General features: G+C 37.3%; 1 protein-coding gene and 1 long non-coding RNA gene across 4 annotated transcripts in view; one reads left to right on the top strand and one right to left on the bottom strand.

The window, feature by feature from the left end:
* The window catches only part of LARP1B (La ribonucleoprotein 1B), a 28,246-nt gene extending 13,233 nt beyond the window's left edge, over positions 1-15,013 (top strand). For 2 of the 3 annotated variants that reach the window (XM_033159670.1, XM_033159668.1), the window contains exons 8-19: positions 2,608-2,752; positions 3,565-3,739; positions 4,824-4,993; positions 6,423-6,794; positions 7,661-7,805; positions 8,162-8,373; positions 8,723-8,829; positions 10,357-10,517; positions 11,068-11,212; positions 12,204-12,313; positions 12,404-12,531; positions 13,038-15,013. In XM_033159670.1, the coding sequence (XP_033015561.1) occupies positions 2,608-2,752; positions 3,565-3,739; positions 4,824-4,993; positions 6,423-6,794; positions 7,661-7,805; positions 8,162-8,373; positions 8,723-8,829; positions 10,357-10,517; positions 11,068-11,212; positions 12,204-12,313; positions 12,404-12,531; positions 13,038-13,268 (2,101 nt within the window). In that variant the 3' untranslated portion in view covers positions 13,269-15,013. The remainder of the gene's footprint in view (positions 1-2,607; positions 2,753-3,564; positions 3,740-4,823; positions 4,994-6,422; positions 6,795-7,660; positions 7,806-8,161; positions 8,374-8,722; positions 8,830-10,356; positions 10,518-11,067; positions 11,213-12,203; positions 12,314-12,403; positions 12,532-13,037) is intronic. The other variant, XM_033159669.1, reaches the window with a different exon arrangement.
* Positions 658-8,579, bottom strand: LOC117052655. The gene is made up of 3 exons (XR_004427302.1): positions 8,419-8,579; positions 3,164-3,202; positions 658-1,184 (listed from the first exon to the last, which is right to left on the bottom strand). It is a non-coding gene; the product is annotated as an uncharacterized LOC117052655 (long non-coding RNA).
* Positions 15,014-19,146: the final 4,133 nt, after the last annotated feature.

Here is a 19,146-nt window from a genome sequence, read left to right as displayed (position 1 = left end):
ACTTGTGTCTCTTTCCAGCTTACTGAAGTACATGCATATCTTCCAGATCTTTTCAAAACTCATGCCTTTCTTTTATCCATATATTTTAATGTTTGTGTTTTATCATATAGGATATGCATCCTATTGTGGTTTTATGATAGTATAAATTAATCATTCTAAGAATTGCATTTTGTAACTTACACTTTTTTCCCTTTCCATGATGATGCCATTATTACTATTACTATTATTCTGGGAACATAATACAAATTTAAACTGTACAGTAATAATAACATTAATAATAATAATAAGTTGTTGTTGTTGTTGTTGCTTATTTATACCCCGCCCATCTGGCTGAGTTTCCCCAGTTAATGCTACTTTGAGGTAGTTTTGAGGAAGGGCCACTAATAAACTTAACTCCATTGCATGACTATAGTAGTGGCTACTACTGTACGCTCATAAGAGCCTTCTGGATCAAGCCAATGGTCCCATCTAATCCAGCATCCTGTTCTCACAGTGCCCCACCAGGTGCTTGTGAGAAACACACAAGCAGGACCTAAGCAAAAGAGCACTCTCCCTTCTGCCATTTCTAGCCACTAGTGTTCTGAAGCAAACTGCCTTCATGGCCTCCAACCATGGAAGCAGAGTGTAGCCATTGAAAGCTATTGATAGTCTTATTCTCGAATACTGAAGTTACACATTACTGATGCAAGGTAGAGAGAAAATAAAATGACTCTTTTTTTAACATGGGCATTTACTTCTGCACTGTATTGAAAACAGGGATAAGATCAGCATGTGTACCCAACTGTGCAGTTCGTTTTGTTGCAAATAATTATACATTCTAGTCATACGATAATGCTTACCATAGTAGGTGTGTGTACTCTAATTGTATATTACTCCTGTTCTGTATTTCTATACAGTGGCTGTTCTTAGTTGGGGTGAAAAAGCATTCTACTGCCTGATTGAAGACAGGAAACAGTTAATAGTTTGGCTTCTGCTGAGTAGACTCCTGTTCATATCCTGGTTTTCCTGAGAAGGAAAATCTCTTCTATGCCCTTTCTTCACTTCAACTGGCTCTTCTTTCTAACCTGTTAATTTTTCAGCACCTTTTCTTTTCCTTATCTTTGTCTTATGGAAGAAAAAGAAACCTGCCTTCATCTGTCTGGCTTTCTTGTTTTCTCTACTCTTGTGGCTCTTCCTGAGAACTCCTGCGAAGACAAAAATCAAACATGCTCTGCACATGGAGAAAGAAAAATAATCCAAGTCTGTCAAACCTGTGATTAAGATGTTGCCAAATCTGGGCTTGATGTAGACTGCTTTGATCTAGAGTCCTACCAGATTTTGAAATCATAAGGCTTCCTTTGCTTCTAGTTTCATAACAGAACATTCTAGGGTGAACTCAGAAGCAAAAAGTTTCCAGAAAACATGAGTGACGCTGGTTTGTCAAACCTGATCGCAAACGCAAAGGTGTGGAGCAGATGGGAATTTGCCCTACATGGAAGCCCAATAGCCATCTAATTATTGAAGACTGTCAAACTGAAATGGAGGGCATTTCTGAAGCCCAAAATAGACTCTGCTCCTCTAAGCCACAATTGCCCAGGCAGGGAGAAGTTCTTCCTTTGATGAAGCAAATAATAACTTCCCAAAGCTGTGCATTTTATCTGATTTTGCCACAGTCAAAACAGGCTTCTGAAACAAAGCATTCCTCAAAGGAATTACCCTAATACATTCCTTCTCATCTCATAGGCAGTTCTCAACTCTGCAGATACTTTTCAAAGGATGGCACAAGCCAGCTTGAGGACTTATCAGAAGAGTCCCGTTTGATGGCTCTTGCTAAAGTAGATGGAGATGTGTATATGTTTTTCATCTTCCAAAGTAGCTACTAGAAAGGGTCCCCTCTCTGTCACCCATACAAGACAATTTAGAATACATGTGTGTCTGCAAAAGCTGTCCTTGACCAGAGATTCCTGCAACAAGTCTTCTATCTGTAACATGAGCTCATTGTCTTTCTCCCAATATATAGTTTCACTTTGGCAAATCAAGTTTTGTTGGTTGTTTTTTCATCCCAACTGTGAATGTACTATTGGCTACTTAGTGTGAAAGGTACTTCTTTCTAGTTGGGGGTTGAAAAGCAACCAAGCTTCAGTGGGCCCAATGCATAGCAGGCTTCATTCTCTCCTGTCCTGAAGCATCTCTCCATCCTCTGTCAAAGCACTCAGTTTTTGCTATCTTCTTCCTGAGATTCCCTCTTCGCTCCTTTCCCCCTGTTTCTCCCCACAGAAGCAACCCTCTTTGATTTCCTCTTTAGGCCTTTAGCAGACAGCAGTGAAACGAACAAGTTTACTCAGCAAAGCTGGGGAAGGAGCTAACAGTCTGTCTTCACTCAGGCTAGCATAAACCATTCCTATGACTGCTTTTACTGCTCATGGTAAGTGAAGCAATGGTACTTTATTAAGATAAGTTATTTTATTATTATTTAATATTCACAGTGGTATAGGATAATATCTTCAAATAGTTAGTACAGTGAGAAAACAAATAATTACTACAAAGAGATACTAAGCCAGCTTTGATAAAGGGTGATGGTAGTTTAGAAGAACATAGTGGGCTAACCAAACATTCTTTTTTATTTAGTGAGTATTATTTCAGTGTAGAAAACTTGGAAAGAGACTTCTTCTTGAGGAGAAAGATGGACCAGCAAGGATTCTTGCCTATTTCTTTGATTGCCAGTTTCCATCGTGTGCAGGCTCTTACTACAAATGTTAGTCTAATATTAGAGGTAAGCCAAATTTCAGTTTTTAGTCTCTATTGTAATATAAATCATTTTTTGGGGGGGGTCTTTTTTGGAAACTTGAATTAGAAACTTAACAAAACTTGGTTCAATTTTTTGTCTAACCTAAAACTACTTAATGCTTCAAAATCAGTTTTTATAAAATAGTACATTTGAAATAAAAAAATACCAAAGCAACACTTGTCTAATATGCAAGCTGATCAATATAAAATTAATTTCAGCATATTTTGGTTATTTCACTTGCCATTGAAGGCTGTTAAATATAGAACTTTAAGAAAACAAATGTGGTAATTCTAAATTGCTTTTCTGCAGAAGGGTGAAAAATACGTGCTCCTTTAAAAAAACACAAACAACCAGTAATACATCTTAGTAAAGCAGAATACGTTATTGGCTCCTTACCAGCAAGAAGAGGTACATTGGTCCTTCTTGGTATCAATCCTACATTGTCAGGAATAATTGAAACAATTACAAAATTCATTTTGAAAGAAATAGGTCAGAACATACCCATTGGAACTATAAAAAATAAGTCAAGATGTGGTAGCACTTTTGGGGTGGACTTCATGTTTCGAAATGGAAGTGTATGATCTCTCACTCTTGCAAGATTTAGGAAACAAGCAATCTCTGCTCTTGGATATCCCTTTGATACAAAGAAAAAATAGATAATCCGAAAGGCATTGTTGGCTTCATGATGAAATGTGAATCCTATTGATAAGCTAAGTATATGAAACAGCCATTTGAAACAAAAAAAAGTGTTATACAACATTACAGTTTATTTGTATTTATGTATTTGTGTCATCTAGGCTTTAAAGGACAGTACAGAAGTAGAAATAGTGGATCAGAAGATGAGGAAAAGAGTAGAACCAGAGAAATGGCCAATTCCAGGACCCTCTCCACGCAGACCTCCACAAACAGACTTTTCTCAGCTTATTAACTGTCCAGAATTTATACCAGGCAAAGTTTTTGGTTCACATACTGGTAAGGTATTTTTATTTCTTTTTCCACCTAACTCAGAAAAACATGTGAACTTCTGTAGGCTGAGGACATGCACAGAACTCCCTTTCTTGTGCAGTAGGCCACCCCCATGCTACTGTCTCACTGTACTGCTTGAAGTTTGATCTTAATCCAAGGGAGCACTAAGTTGAGGGTTCTTTAGGTGAAAACATCTTTCCTATCTTGGACAATGAACAGCCTGACTTCTATTGCAGTTGCCTTCCTTTTGATGACACTTGAATATGCAAGTAGATTGGCTAAGGTGGCAATAACTGCACTAGAATAGAACCTTCATGAGATTTCCTTTTCAGCACCAGCTGCTGGGATATTCCAGGGCTTGGACTGCTTTGCCTCCCCAAGACACTTGTTTGTTGCTGCTTTTTGTTTCCACTCTTTCTACCTATTTTTCAAGTTGCCTGCCACCTAGTATACCTTCTTTTGCCATGTAGTTCAATTAATGGTTGTAGTTATCTCCCAAAACTGGGAATGATTTCCTTTCTGGTCAGTGATATAAGTGTTGTTGGCCTTGACGTCTGAGTCAGAGGAGGAATCAACTCTTTAATTTTTCTTATTACTGTCCTACCAACTAAACATGAGGGGAACGTGACAGTAAATCAGTGAATGATTCAAAGCTGCAGTTCTACACTTGTCAGCTACACCTTACATTTTAAAATATTCTGTAGACTTATTTGTCTTAAAACACATACCAATAAGGACATGAATGGAAAAGTAGGTCAACTTCATGAAAGAAAAATATTTAATATTTATGCTTCATCTTTTATTGGTGGGTTATTTTTGAAATTGAGACCTGCAGTTCTAATTGAATTTTTAAATTTGTATTTTAATCTGTTATTTTAAATTGATCGTTTTTATGTTTCTTGCTGTGATTTTAATTGATGTTAGCCGCCCTGAGCCCGGTTTTCTGGCTGGGAAGGGCGGGGTATAAATAAAATTATTATTATTATTATTATTATTATTATTATTATTATTATTATTAAAAATAGCAAGTCAAACTATAATAAACAATAGCCTGATCTGTTCTAAATACAGAAATAATTTTCAATCTTAGAATCTGCACCAAGTTCTCCAAGAATGGGAAGTCTAAATACTAAGAAAAGCACTGAAACAAGTAACCTTCAAACAATGTCTAAAGGATTATCTACAAGCTTGCCGGATCTGGACTCTGAACCCTGGATAGAAGTTAAAAAAAGACATCGTCCATCCCCAGCAAAGCCAAAGGTATTGTAAGATGTTCTAAGTTATGTGTCTTCCAGATACTGTAAAAAGTATTTCAGGATAGTTCTGTACCTGAAATGCTAGAGAATAAGACACATTCAAATGAATTTAGATTTGGTGATAAAATGAGATTATGTGTTGATTTCTCTGTTGATTTTTCTGGCTAACTTTATAAAGGGACTATGTGTCAAAATAGTTGATCATTTCCTGTTCAACTTTGAAAATGTGGATTGAGACATGGGATGTGATGTACCATGACCTAGACCAGGCATCCCCAACCTTCGGCTCTCCAGATGTTTTGGACTACAATTCCCATCATCCCTGACCCACTGGTCCTGTTAGCTAGGGATCATGGGAGTTGTAGGCCAAAACATCTGGAGGGCCGCAGGTTGGCTTGCCTGACGTAGACACATGTCGAAGTACAGCCTTCAGGCCATCATAACTTTAGCAAATATACTGTATTCTTTTAGTGATTTTGGTCTCAAGCACAAATTGTCTCTGTTAATTATTCATTTTATTCGCCTTTACATACTGTTTTCCAAAGTGCCTCACAGTATTTTTTTTAATAGACATAAGCTTTGTCCTTGAGCTTAAATGTGAATAGGCAAGATGCATATGGAAGGGGGGAAAGTTAGAGGAGGGAGATCAGCTTGATAATGCCACAATTACATGCTGAGTTGTGTATAGGCACTTGTGTCCATCTGTGCCCATGTTGGTATTCTTTTGCTGATTCTTTTACTTGAATTGAAATGGGTTTACTTTCCAGTGGCCTATGGTTCACTCACTGCAGCAGGGGCTAGTGTCCTTTCCCTCATTTCCGCATTGCTAAAGTAATGGGAACAGGAGCAGCACTTTTAGGCAGGGAAGGGTAGACAAGCTCTGCACAGTTGCTCCTGCTGGCACTAGACTGGTCTTCACCTTGTTATTGTGTTTTTCTTAGGAGGGAGGTACTTAAAGCTACATGGATCCATCATTGGTAGATGTGCTTGCATTATAACCCACATCTGTGGAAAGCAGCCATAGGTGACATGCTACTGAATTTGTTTTGGGAAAAGAAAAGAAAAATATGTGAAACATGCCAGCCATGATCAAAACATGCCAGCCACAATCAGCATATTGAAATCAGTAGGCTTAAGCATGTTTGGCTCTCTGTTGAATTGTGGCCAGTGTTAGAACTCTTATTACACTATAGAACTATTTTTTTAAATTGAGTTGTAAGCCTAAGAAAAAAGGTGTGGTTTTAAGAAGCGTAAATGATAATTTGTTAATCTTTTTGTTCCATTTTGTATGACTTGGGATGCTGAAACTGCTATTCCTGCAGTTAATTCCTCTGTTCGTTTTATTTCCATTTAGATACCTTCCCAATATTATTTCAAGAAGTGATATTTAGCTTTGATTCACTGAAAGTGTGAAACACTTTTGCCTTTTCCAGGAATCTGTGCCTGCACTTGAGGAGACATCAGGACAGCAGCAGCCACTGCCTTTAGAGGAACAAGAACAGGAAGAACTTGATTTTTTATTTGATGAAGAGATGGAACAAATAGAAGGCCGAAAAAATACATTCACTGAGTGGTCAGATAGTGATTCAGATTATGAAATTGATGATCAGGATGTAAATAAGATTTTGATTGTAACACAAACACCACCATATATGAGAAAACATCCTGGAGGAGATCGCACTGGCAACCATGTCTCACGAGCAAAAATTACATCAGAACTTGCCAAAGTTATTAATGATGGCTTATACTACTATGAACAAGATTTGTGGACAGAACAGAGTGAAAATGATTGCATTGCTTTGAAGGTAATTATGTGTGTGATCTGTTAATGAATGGTTAATAAATAGGTATTAAATGTTTATTGAATCAAATACATATGTCGTGGGCTCAGATTATCAACAGTGGTAAATTAAGTAGAAATCCATATGCTAATAAAGTTTTGGTCTTGTGTTGGTAATACTGGAATTTAGACTTTAAATGAATGAACTCATTGTCAATATTTGAGCTAGATCAATTTTAAAAAATAATAAGTGACATGTTTGCAGAAGAACAAGATACATTTAAATTGAGAAACTAATGGCTTAGTAGTCATTTGTCTGGTGTGTCTAGGTTTTCTGTTACTATCTTTTATTAGGTTCAGTGTTTAAAGCAGGTCTTTTCCTGCTTTAGGCACAGAATCTTGAGATCAAGGCATTTTCTTAGATTTTTAAATGAAATTACTGTGGGCCTGCGATATTACTCAGTGTGTGGAACATAGCAGGTTTTGTTTATCCAAAGATAATGCCCACCATTGTGAGTGTAGCCAGAATTTATGTTAGGGGGGACAAGCTTCATGTTACCGGGGGCGGAACCTCCATTATTTTTATTGATTTACTTGCTGGGGGTGGTAGTTGCTCCCCCTTGGCTACACCCATGCCTGCCTACTGTTGGCATATAATGCTATACACAACTGGAGATGTGAGAGATTAGGGTACAATTTGCTTTTCTCCTGCATATTAAAAAAGATGGGACAGTTGGCTGAGCAGCATTCTTAATCATTCTTGCTATCAAAATATTTCTGTTTGGCAACTTGATTGATATTAGTAAATAATATGTGATTATTTAACAAATAGTTCATGTTGATATGGCTTGTTTCAGCTATTATCCTATAATTTATGATACATTGTTACAGAAGCTTTTATCTCCACTTCAGCAAGAAGTTGAAAACTTTAAGAAGTTAAATCTCATTAGTAAAGAAGAATTTGACAATCTTACACCTGAGCATTCAATTGATCCAAATCAGGAGATTCCTCCAGGTCCTCCAAGATCTCAACAAGGTATATATTCATAATGTTGCAAAATTATAAGTTATCAAGATGGTAGTTGATATGGTGCAACCTGATTGAGAACTTCATGAGTCCTTCACTATTCACATGGAGTTCCAGGTGCTGATAGTGTTTCCTGTTACAAGGGGCTTACTTTATACATACTGAGAGTATATGCAATGAATTTTTCTTACAAGTAAAAAGGGGGGAATCTTAATTAAAAATAGTTATACTAAGAAGTTAATAAAAGAAGATAACATTAAATTTAAAGAAACAGATAAACACAGAGCCGGGTAAAAGGCCTTGAAGAGCAACAGAAAGCAAGGTGCCTAGTGTTCATCTGTTAATCTGCTGGTCTTTTTGTTTAGACTTAACTGAAGAGCTGGCTTGTAAATTGTTTGGCATCCAAGAAATACCTCCAACAACAATGGCTCGCTCACTGCCAACAGCTGTCCCGGAATCTCCTAGAGTCCACCCTACCAGAACACCCAAAACACCTCGTACACCAAGGCTACAAGATCCTAACAAAACACCAAGGTTCTATCCTGTGGTTAAAGAAGCAAGATCCATTGATGTTAAGGTAGCTAAATTCTGTCTACATAAACTTTCAGATCATAATACTTACTGTTGTTTCTTATTGCCAGAGAGCACAGGCTTTGTAACACTTTCAAAATTCCTGCTGCTCAAATATTGTAGTGTAGGAAATAATAATTTTGGATTTGACCAAAACTGCTAAATCCATTGTGAAATATTCACACTGTTAACTTCTTGTTTAAGGCTAGGCAGTTGGGTAGTCAAGCTCTATGACCTCACAATGCATATGATATACAATGTGAAACTTTATGAAACTTGACTTTAATTAGGCTGTGATTCTTCAGAAAAGTGGCACCAGTCACATCAGGAAATTATAATGTTATATTTTATTGTAGACACGAAGGAAAAGAAAAACACGGCATAGTACAAACCCTCCATTAGAATGTCATGTTGGCTGGGTAATGGATTCCAAGGATCACAGGCCAAGAACATCTTCTATAAGGTAGCAATATTTTTTTAAGATTATAACTTAGTTTAATCTTCTGTGTTCATAGGATCATTATAAAATTGTTTAATTACACAATATAACAAAGCAAGTAAGAGGCAAAGAATAATGAGAGGAATGAAATACTCTTAAAAGCTGCAAGGTTTACACACGTGAGCAGCAACTGTAGAGGGAAAGAGCAAGTGCTCACACCTATTATGTTGGGGAAATTATTATTTATAAATGGTGGGTATCCTTCAAAACAAACACATACAGCCCCTAACTACAAGATATGTTCAGGTTTGCCTGTTGGTGAGCATAACCTGCAAGCATATTGTCAGGAGTTTCATAGAAATAGATTCCATGTATATAAATGGAATGGAAATCTCTTCCAGAACACAAATTTGTATTACACAAAACAGCTTGTGCTTATGAATGGTAGCACACAGTTTACAGGCACTTGCCACATTGTTGGCTTACATTTGTATTGCATCTGGCATCAATATTTGTGAAAACATTTTTATCTAGTTAAGTGCAGGCATTGTCTCAATGGCTACATTTGGACAATCATTTGTGATAAAAACAAACCACCTGCATTCACATGCAATTGCTTTACTTCTTTTTAAGTGCACGGGGAGGCAATCCAAGTAGCTACATCTGAACTGGGAAGCTAGGATATAAACCCCTGGTTTAAACCAGCTTTCTGGATTGTTTTCCTGCTCATGAAGGTAGGAGCAAAGCAGTTACATGAAGATTCAGGAGGCTGAATCATTTTTTAATTATCCAAATGCAACCATTGTCATGGTCACAGCAGGGAACAGTCATGAAGTTCCAGCATAGGACTAAGCAGTAGGTAATACCTGAATGCAGTTATGAAACCTTCCTTGGATGTATAGTAAATAATACTGTCATTTAGACTTGTTTTCTGTAGTGGCAGCAAGAGGAGTGTTCTGTGGTAATTCCATATCTGTTGTGCCAGAACTGAAGGGCCTTTGCAATCCTACAGAGTTCTAACAAATTGTCAGAAAAAGCAGAGCTGAATAAAGAGTTAGGTATGGCAGGACATCACACTAGAAAGGGCTTGCTCAAAAGTATATGTAGATCCAAATCTATTGGGTTTGCTAAACATAAATAATTTTCATTGTACATTCATTATACTCCAGCCTGAACCTTTTGGGGAAAGTGTGTTGTGGTATACACCTTGAGAATCTCCTACTTCAAAATGCAGGCAACAGATGGCATATTTTATGTTTCCGTCTGCCCAGAATTCTCTTCATGCAAAAAGCTAGCATGATAAGAGAAATATTTTTATTTAACCATGCCTCCTGCTATACATTTCAATGTAGTCTTGCCACCTTCATTTTGAAATTAGTATAGCCGCTGGAGGCATTCGGAATGTTCGATTTGACTTTAACTTTGACAATCGCCTATTGGTGACAGGGTTGGAAAGTTGGTTCTACATTATTCATTAAAAGAGAATGCACAATTACCTATATTCAAAAATGTTCTGAAGAATTTAAGCAGCTTATCTTCTATTTTCAATAGTAGTTCAAATGCATCGCCATTGGAAGGTGCTCCACTATCTGGAAGTTACGGCTGTACTCCAAATTCGCTTCCTAAATTTCAGCATCCTTCTCATGAACTTCTAAAAGAAAATGGTTTTACACAGCAAGTGTACCACAAATATCGCCGTAGATGCCTAAATGGTAAAAAATACGATATTTTTTCCTGCAACTTTAATGGGAAATAGCCTTTTGTCTTTAGTTCTAAGAACCATAACCATTTATGTTCTTGCTTTGTGTTTGTTCTTATAGCTTGTAGGATGTCAACAATGTTCTATAACTACATATTTTTGGAAGGGACTTGGATCGCAAGTGGGTGTTCCTGCTGAAGTAAAAGGGGAGGCAGTTTTGATTATCCCTCTGCATCCTTTTGCCCTCAGGGCAGCTTTTCAGGGCTCTCTGCACAGGAAAGGAAGCATGGCCAAAAATTGCCTCTTAGTTATCTTTATAGAAAAATCAGGTTTGTGTTTTGATGCCCTGACCTCACTGGAACATGGCAGAAACAGAAATAAATGAATGCCCTAAGTGACTTTAACGTTCACTTGTTTTCAAGCTGTAGTGTAAGGTGTATTGTTTTTTGTTACTATTTTGTGGCATAGGTTCATACAAAGCATCTGTTCTGAAGAAAATAGAATTAGAATGCTAAATAGATTATCTTTCACCTTTGCTACCTTATTATTATTTTTGTCTCCAGAAAGGAAACGATTGGGAATCGGCCAGTCTCAAGAAATGAACACACTATTTCGTTTCTGGTCCTTTTTCCTCAGAGACCACTTTAACAAGAAAATGTATGAAGAATTCAAGCAACTTGCTCTAGATGATGCAAAAGAACACTACAGGTAGTGCTTTGTTTGACTTGTAAAGTCATATATGGTACAGGAACCGAGTGCCAACTTGTGGAGCAATATTAGTGGCATTGCTTTGGTGCTTCTGAAGCATTAGTATAGCAAAACAAAGTGGTTCCCGCTGCAGAATAGAAAACTAAGATTTCTTTCCATCATGCAGTGTTTACTCTTGAATATGGAGCTTACAACAGACTGTAAAAAATTATCAGATGGATAATTTAAGAGACTGTTTGCTAGGAATCCTTGGCTGTCCAGTCTTCCTCATTGGATAGCAGCTTTGGGTGCACTAAACAAATGGAAAGATTCTTTTTTCAATGTCTACATTTTTGCCAGAGTTTTGATTCAAAGCAAATGACAGAAAAACCCAACAGGCAGGTGCTTCCACCATCCCCATTTTTTGTTTTAAATAACATATGATTAGGAAACTTTGTGGGATTATTTACAAGTCTGGTTATATTTGATAGCAGTATACTCACCACTAATGTGCTGATCAACATGAAAATAGCTCACACCAGGGCCTGGGCACTGTCCAAAATTAAGTCCAGGTATGTTTCTCCACTATGTAGCTACAGTTAACTAGTGTAAGCACAGTCGTTTATCATGTAGAATCCCCACCTCCACTTCATCATACCTAAATTCCTTCTGTAAAAGTCAACGTGAAAATATGCTGTTCTGTTTTCAGGCTATGGCATACTCAGCAAGAAACAAGGTAGCTGCCTGTACTGAGGGGTATGGGGTGTGTGTGTGTGTGTGTGTGAGAGAGAGAGAGAGAGAGAGAGAGAGGGAGGGAGGGAGAGAGAGAGAGAGAGAGAGAGAGAGAGAGAACTAGCTTATGAAAACTGGAACAGCTGGGTAAACTTCCTAGATTCCCATGGCTAATCCTTAAAGTGATGTTTTGTTGTTTTTGCTATAAGGAGAACAATAAATATGGTAAAACATCATCAAGAGATTTTTGTGCTCTTATTCTTTATTCACTGTTCTACAGATATGGTCTGGAGTGTTTGTTCCGGTTTTACAGCTATGGGCTGGAAAAAAAGTTCAGGCAGGAGATCTTCAAAGATTTCCAAGAAGAAACAAAGAGAGACTATGAATCTGGTAACACCTTGTTCATAATGGTGTTGTGTAATATTCCTTGACTTCATGCTTAATTAGTTTTAAGACATCTCCAACATGTTCTCTTAATAGGTCAACTCTATGGACTAGAAAAATTTTGGGCTTATCTAAAGTATTCACAGTCTAAAACTCCACCTATTGATCCAAAACTTCAAGAATACCTCTGTAACTTTAAAAGATTAGAAGACTTCAGAGTAGATGTAAGTGTTCAAGATATCTCAAGCAAATTAATTTAGTGTATTAACATTACTGACTGATTTAAGAGATACATCCCCCAAATTTAATGTAAAGTTAACAAATGTCTGTTATGATTGGAGGGTATGTTTAAGATACTCTGAAATGTAAGATGGTCTGAAATGCCAAACCAGTTTGTAGTCATGCTGCACATTTTCTATTCTGCTTTCTGCATTATGAAACTTTGTATATGTCATCTGTATAAATAATCTTGGATACCTGACAGTGACAACTAGAGCAAAGCAGGTCTTAAAAGAGAAAATGTTATTGCTGAGTTGTATTTGATACCTTTCATGCAGGCCGCATTCCCTTTATTTATTCAAGAAACAATTTCTAATATTTTGGCATGATGTCACTGCACTTCAGTCATTTGGAGTAACCATTAAATGCTCAGGCTTTGAGGTTCAAAACTAGATCATAATCAGTTCTGATAACTGCAAGGGTATAATAATATTTCCATACTTTCTTTCAGCCTCCCATTAGTGAAGAATCTGGGAGAAAAAGACATCCAACTGGTGAGGAAAGTGATCGTCATAGACATCAATCCAATTCTTCCAAGATCCTTGCTGGTAATTCTACAGCTGCTTCTCAGGCGTGGGTCCCAATAAACTTTCCCACTACAAATACTGTACAGGAGTTGAGTAACAGCATACACCAGAACAGTACTGCCACAAAATCAAGAAGTGATATACCTGAGCAGTAGACTATCATTAAGCTTGAACCTTGAGATCAACTCCTAATGCCAGTATTTTAGCTCAAGGATCTTCAGGGAGAGCTATTTTAAAGCTTGATTAAAAACAAATGTATAGGAAAACGAAGGATCGCATTGGTTTCTCACAAAATTAAGTTCCAAGTACTTGCCCTTGATCAGTTGTACTGTGTTTGGCGAATAATCAAAGAGATCCTAGGGAAAATATATTGGTCTCCGTGTTGCTGTCCCTGATGTATTGTTTACAGGATCTGCATTCCAATATTACATGCAAAAATACTTTGGGATGCCTTATGGTTCAGCTCATACTTCTTAAAGAAGTTATGGTATACTCATGTAACTTGCAACGCTTTTTTCATTCAAGTTTTCCATCATTATTTCTACTTATAGAAGCCAAAAAGAAGACATTTTTAATGGAGAAATGACATAAGTTGATAAATGCATATATTACTATCAACATTTTTTTTAACAGTACATGCACACTCCATGCTGTATAGGAATGTGCACATTTCTTGGGTGCTGGATTTTGTTTTGCTTTTTAGTTACTTTATTTCAGGATCTCTTTTGCGTTGAGTATGAAATTTTGAGTTAGGCATCAATCTCTTTGGTTTAAGGTGTTTTATTTTATGCTGGTTCATATTTGTACTTAGGCAAAAGTAGATTGCAGAGGGGAAGGGGTATGGCTTAGTAAACGTTACATCTTTTAAGTTTAAGCAGAAGGATAAAATAACATGTGGCTCACTAATCACCTTTCAGTTAGAAGAGATGCTTGTGTTTTCCGTTTAATTGCTCTACTAAGTGACTTGCACTTCGAGGAGAGGTTATTTTTAAACAATTATATTTTGTTACTTGACACTGTTTTTATTTAAAGTACAAATTTGACACTGTTTTTATTTAAAGTACAAATATAGTACATACTAAAAATGTTGTCAAAATGGGTTTAAATAAAGTGAAAATTTCATACTCTGCTACGACCAACTGAACTTATATTGTCCAAGTCATCACTTTTCCTAAATGTAAATGATTAATTCAAATAGTAGTTATTTGTATTGGGAGGTAGAAGTTAAGGGGATACTTAACCTGTAATTACCTGTTCATTTCAGTTATTGTAAATTAAAATGCTTAGAATAAGGAAACGGAAAACCTCCTTCCCTGAAGTGGAAGGAGTGGTAGGAATAGGTGCATTTTCATTACATACAGCAAAACAGTGAGATACTCAGCTGTCTTCAGGTAACTTTCTACAAATAAAGCCTAACACTGTTTGATGCCTTATTACTGGGAGATATCCTAAGTGATCCAACATTTTAGTTTTATTAGACTTCTTTGGTGGATATGGTTGAAATCCATTGCAATTTTCTGTCATTATTGCCTTGTGAATCTGAATAGAACAATTATGAATATGTGCATATTTGTATATGAATATAAGTGGATTTCCCAGTAATTAATTTCTACACACAAACTAGCCTTTTAGAACTACTTTGTTTTGCAAAGGAACTAGGAATTGATGATATACATTTTATATAGCATCTTTTCAGTGTGCTGAAGTTATACATCTCAAACCTGTGCTCTATCTATGCCACCTCCTCCATGAAAATGATGCAATTGTAAATTTGGATTAAACTGTATATAAAAGAAATATATTTACTTTCATTTATTTGAATGAAATGTGTGCATATCTAGCCTTTAGTATGCATAATTTGTGGTATCTTTGCAGATTTTATAAAAATACAAAAAAGTCACCTTCGTGTAGTGTGTGGTTCTTAAGCAATCTTGTTCTTTAAACTTGTGTAGTAATTTTGTTGTTGCTATTAGTTAAACTGGCATGTCTAGAGCTTGTTGCAGCAGTGAGTGGACCTAAGCATGACCAGGGGCTTTTCTTTTCCGGCCCAAATTTAAGTTATCAAAATGTATTAATTTACCTTCTTAATTCACATGATTTTAGCAGGTACTGGTGGTGATGAGGTAAACAATGTTGCAAATATAGGAGAATTGGGAGTGTTGCTTTTGCATAATGGAACACACTATAGACACTGGCAAAAATATATGGGCTTTATACAAAGTTTATGGTACTTGGTATTGTATAGCTGCTAAACTTCATCTGAATATTTTTCCTGCAAGTTGTTCTTGGCTATGAACATTTGACTTTTATTTCCAGTTGATTAACTGTGATTTTGATTGTAAAGAAAGAGGTGTGTTGTGCTTTTGTTCTCTAAAACTGGTTTGCACAACTTCTGTCCACCAACTCTGTACGTATAGCAATTGACGCGGGTGGCGTTGTGGTCTAAACCACAGAGCCTAGGACTTGCCGATCAGAAGGTCAGCAGTTCGAATCCCCGTGACTGAGTGAGCTCCCATTGCTTGGTCCCTGCTCCTGCAAACCTAGCAGTTCAAAAGCACGTCAGAGTGCAAGTAGATAAATAGGTACCGCTCAGGCAAGAAGGTAAATGGTGTTTCCGTGCCCTGCTCTGGTTTCACCAGAAGTGGCTTAGTCATGCTGGCCACATGACCCGGAAGCTGTATGCAGACAAACACCGGCTCCCTCGGCCAGTAAAACAAGATGAGCGCCGCAACCCCAGAGTCGTCCGCGACTGGACCTAACGGTCAGGCATCCCTTTACCTTTACCTTTAGGCTCTTGCTGATCCTTATCCTGCCTGGGATAAACAAGGGTTTGTCATACAAGGTCAAAGCGCTGAATGGATCTTGATGGATCTATTTGTGCAGACCACCTATATCGCCTGTTGATATGGCTGTTCATGCACTATGTTCCAAAATTCTAGTGTTTGTGGCAAGAAAACTCAGATTACATTATGCAGATTTAATTTTTATGGAAAAAATAGGCAATATGTTAGGCTATTTCATGAAAAATATATTTTTTAATGATCCAAGTGCTTAGCAAATGCTGCCTTGTTGCATAGAGAGAGATGTTTAAATTAGCAGGAGTAAAGAGGAAAGTTACATGAATTGCATGGTAGTTTCAGGTTGCTTGTCTCTACTATTTGAATCCTCCTTGAGTCATAAAAAGCTGTTGCTTGTTGGGTAGCAAAAGGTCAATCATTTTACCCAAATAGTTGATGGGAATAGAATCCTTTCTACACAAGTTTTATTTTTAAGGTTTTAATTTGGGGACTGTGGAACTCATTGCCAAGGAATGAAGTCTCTTCTTGGGATGGATTCAAACATGGTTTTCTTGCATCAGACATTAGCTGAGGAAATACTGTGTTCCCTGCATTCAAAGTGCAATACAGTGGTGCCCCGCTAGACGAAAATAATTCGTTCTGCGAAAATTTTCGTCTAGCGGGTTTTTCGTCTAGCGAAGCGGCAATGACAGCCGTGCTTTCGCTAGATGGAAAAAAAAAAAGACGAAAAATGTTCGTCTTGCAAGGCAGCCCCATAGACAAATTCGTCTTGCGGGGCAGCCTTCCTCTAGACGAATGCCTTCATCTAGCGAGTTTTTCGTCTTGCGAGGCATTTGTCTAGTGGGGCACCACTGTACTTTGTTGCTGGCCAATTTCATTGTTAAATGTTTTATACCTCATCCTTTGATCAGATTCGCAGATTGGCTTATATAATTTCAAAATAGACTAAAACTAGTGGGGAAGAATAGAAATATACAAGAAGCAATCAACTATTAAGAAGAGCTACAAAAACAAAAACCACCAGCCTGGATAAGAGATCAAATTTAATTTAAACGACCTGAGAACATTAAAGGTATTCACCTTCCAAGACATTGAAGCAGTCTTTGTCTAGGTAGTTGATTCACTAATCTAAATTGGGAAAAGGCTCTTTAAAAAAATAATTGATTAAATAATTCCTCTAGTTTGCAAACATGTCCCCCCAGAGAGAGTATAGCCTCTGTGAAATAAATAATAAACTGCTGGTGGTAGTACAAGCCCCACCATTAGAAAGGGTAGGCTGGAAAAACAACATTTCTGAACATTCATGCAGCAAATTATGTGCAAGGTAGTCCTACATAGTTCACCCCCTCCCTCTTCTTGGAAAGTAATGCTCACCATGGCCTGTTTCCTGATAACATCACAAAACCAAACAGTACACTTGTCTTTTATCCAAAGCAGTTCCCCAAGAAGTGGCTATTTACTTATCTCACCTTAGTAGTATACGTTTGGAGGTGAAAGTTGTTGTTTTTTATTGTATGAAAATGCAATTTCATGATTTAATAGGTTCTTTATTTGCAATCAAATACTCTGTGGAGTCTTTAAAAATGCCTTTGAATGTTTGTAGTTCAGAAGTAGCACAGCGAGTACATATGAGCAAGTGATTGGGTAGGAATCTTACTGATGGAGAGGGAGTAGTTTTTTCTTGCCTTGTTTGTTACTGGATCACTTAAAGACAGCCTTGCAAATAAGCTCTCAAAAGCTGCAATCCTGAAAGAAAGAAAAATTGCTATCTGCTGCTAGAAGAAGGACAGAGCACTCCCTCCTGCAGCAGCAGAGTGCATTTTAGTGCAGGGCAAAAGGAGGAAGCTTCCTTCCTCAAAGCCTGCTTATTGTCTGCTGAGAGGAGGGACAGAGTTCAATTTGATATGCCTGTGGTTATACCAGGTGAGTTTTTAAATGCAATGCTGTTTTTAACAGAACATTAACTGCATCAGAGACAAGCTAATAGACACCATTCATTCATTCATTCATTCATTCATTCATTCATTTTATTTGTATGTCACTTTCCCACAAAAGAAATCATGCCCAAAGTGACTTGCCACAAATAAAACAGTTTGGCTGGAAATGCCCTCCCCAAACCTTGCTTCATGGTTCCTCAGAAATACAATGGGCAGTAGGGCATTTCTTTCTTCTTTGGCAAGCAGAGTGTTTTGTTTAGAAATGCATGTCTTTGTAAAATAGTGACAAGCCATGGAAGGCTAAGGTTAATAAAATAACTAGCAGCCGATTGTGTGGGGGAATGCTAATGTGTGTCATAAAACAGATTTAGAAAATGCTTCTAATTTATTTCTGTTGGGTTGAATAGACATAGTCTGTGATGAAGACCTTGGGTTTTAAAGGCATATGTCAATTTACTATGTTTATGCTAGAGGTGCCATCATACATTAGATATACGGTAGTTACAGCCTGCTTCTCGTAATAGACCTCAGAAGGCAGTTGCTATATATAATACACAAATTACCAGTACAGATAAAACTTAAAAATGAAAACTATCAATTTAACAATGAGAGTAGCCAAAAACACACAATTAAAACTTAAAAAACCTCAAATATGCAAGGCAGACAGCAATAAATACTCCTACATCCTCCAAATGCCTGGGCATAAAGTTATTTATGTGGCTTTGGAATTATAGAAGTATATTTGGGACTGATATTTCTAATGGGAGGAAGGACATTCCACAAATGGGGGACCACCACAGATAGGGCCTTTTCCCTCATCACCACATAATGGACATCTAGCATTGGGTTCAGAGAAGATCTTGGGATATGGACGGGCTTGTACTGAGGAAGGTGCTGCTTCAGCTTTTTTCATCCTACATAGGAGGTTTTATATGTTAACACCATCAATAGGCATTTTGTTCAGTCACTTGGCTCTGTTGCTGAAACAGACAAATCCTGTTCATTTAATGGTTGCTTGAGTAGATGGGTACTACACCCTACACAGGAGACTATTAAACTGCAGATTATGTTTTGTTAGCTGCCCAACACTATACACTTAGCAAGTTTCAAAGCATACAAAATTAAAAACGACCATCAATTCAACACACAAATCATATCACCCCAGCCTCCACATAAACCAACCGAAAAACTCCAAAACGCAGCAACACTAACAAGGCCTTCACAGAGCTGGGTCACATTTCACCAAATGCTTGTGAAGAAAAGGGAAGTCTTAACCTGGTGCCAAAAAGATGTCCGTG

This window comes from Lacerta agilis, chromosome 9 (genome assembly GCF_009819535.1).
Source record: "Lacerta agilis isolate rLacAgi1 chromosome 9, rLacAgi1.pri, whole genome shotgun sequence".
Lineage (NCBI taxonomy): Eukaryota > Metazoa > Chordata > Lepidosauria > Squamata > Lacertidae > Lacerta > Lacerta agilis.
This window is presented reverse-complemented; position numbering and strand designations above follow the sequence as displayed.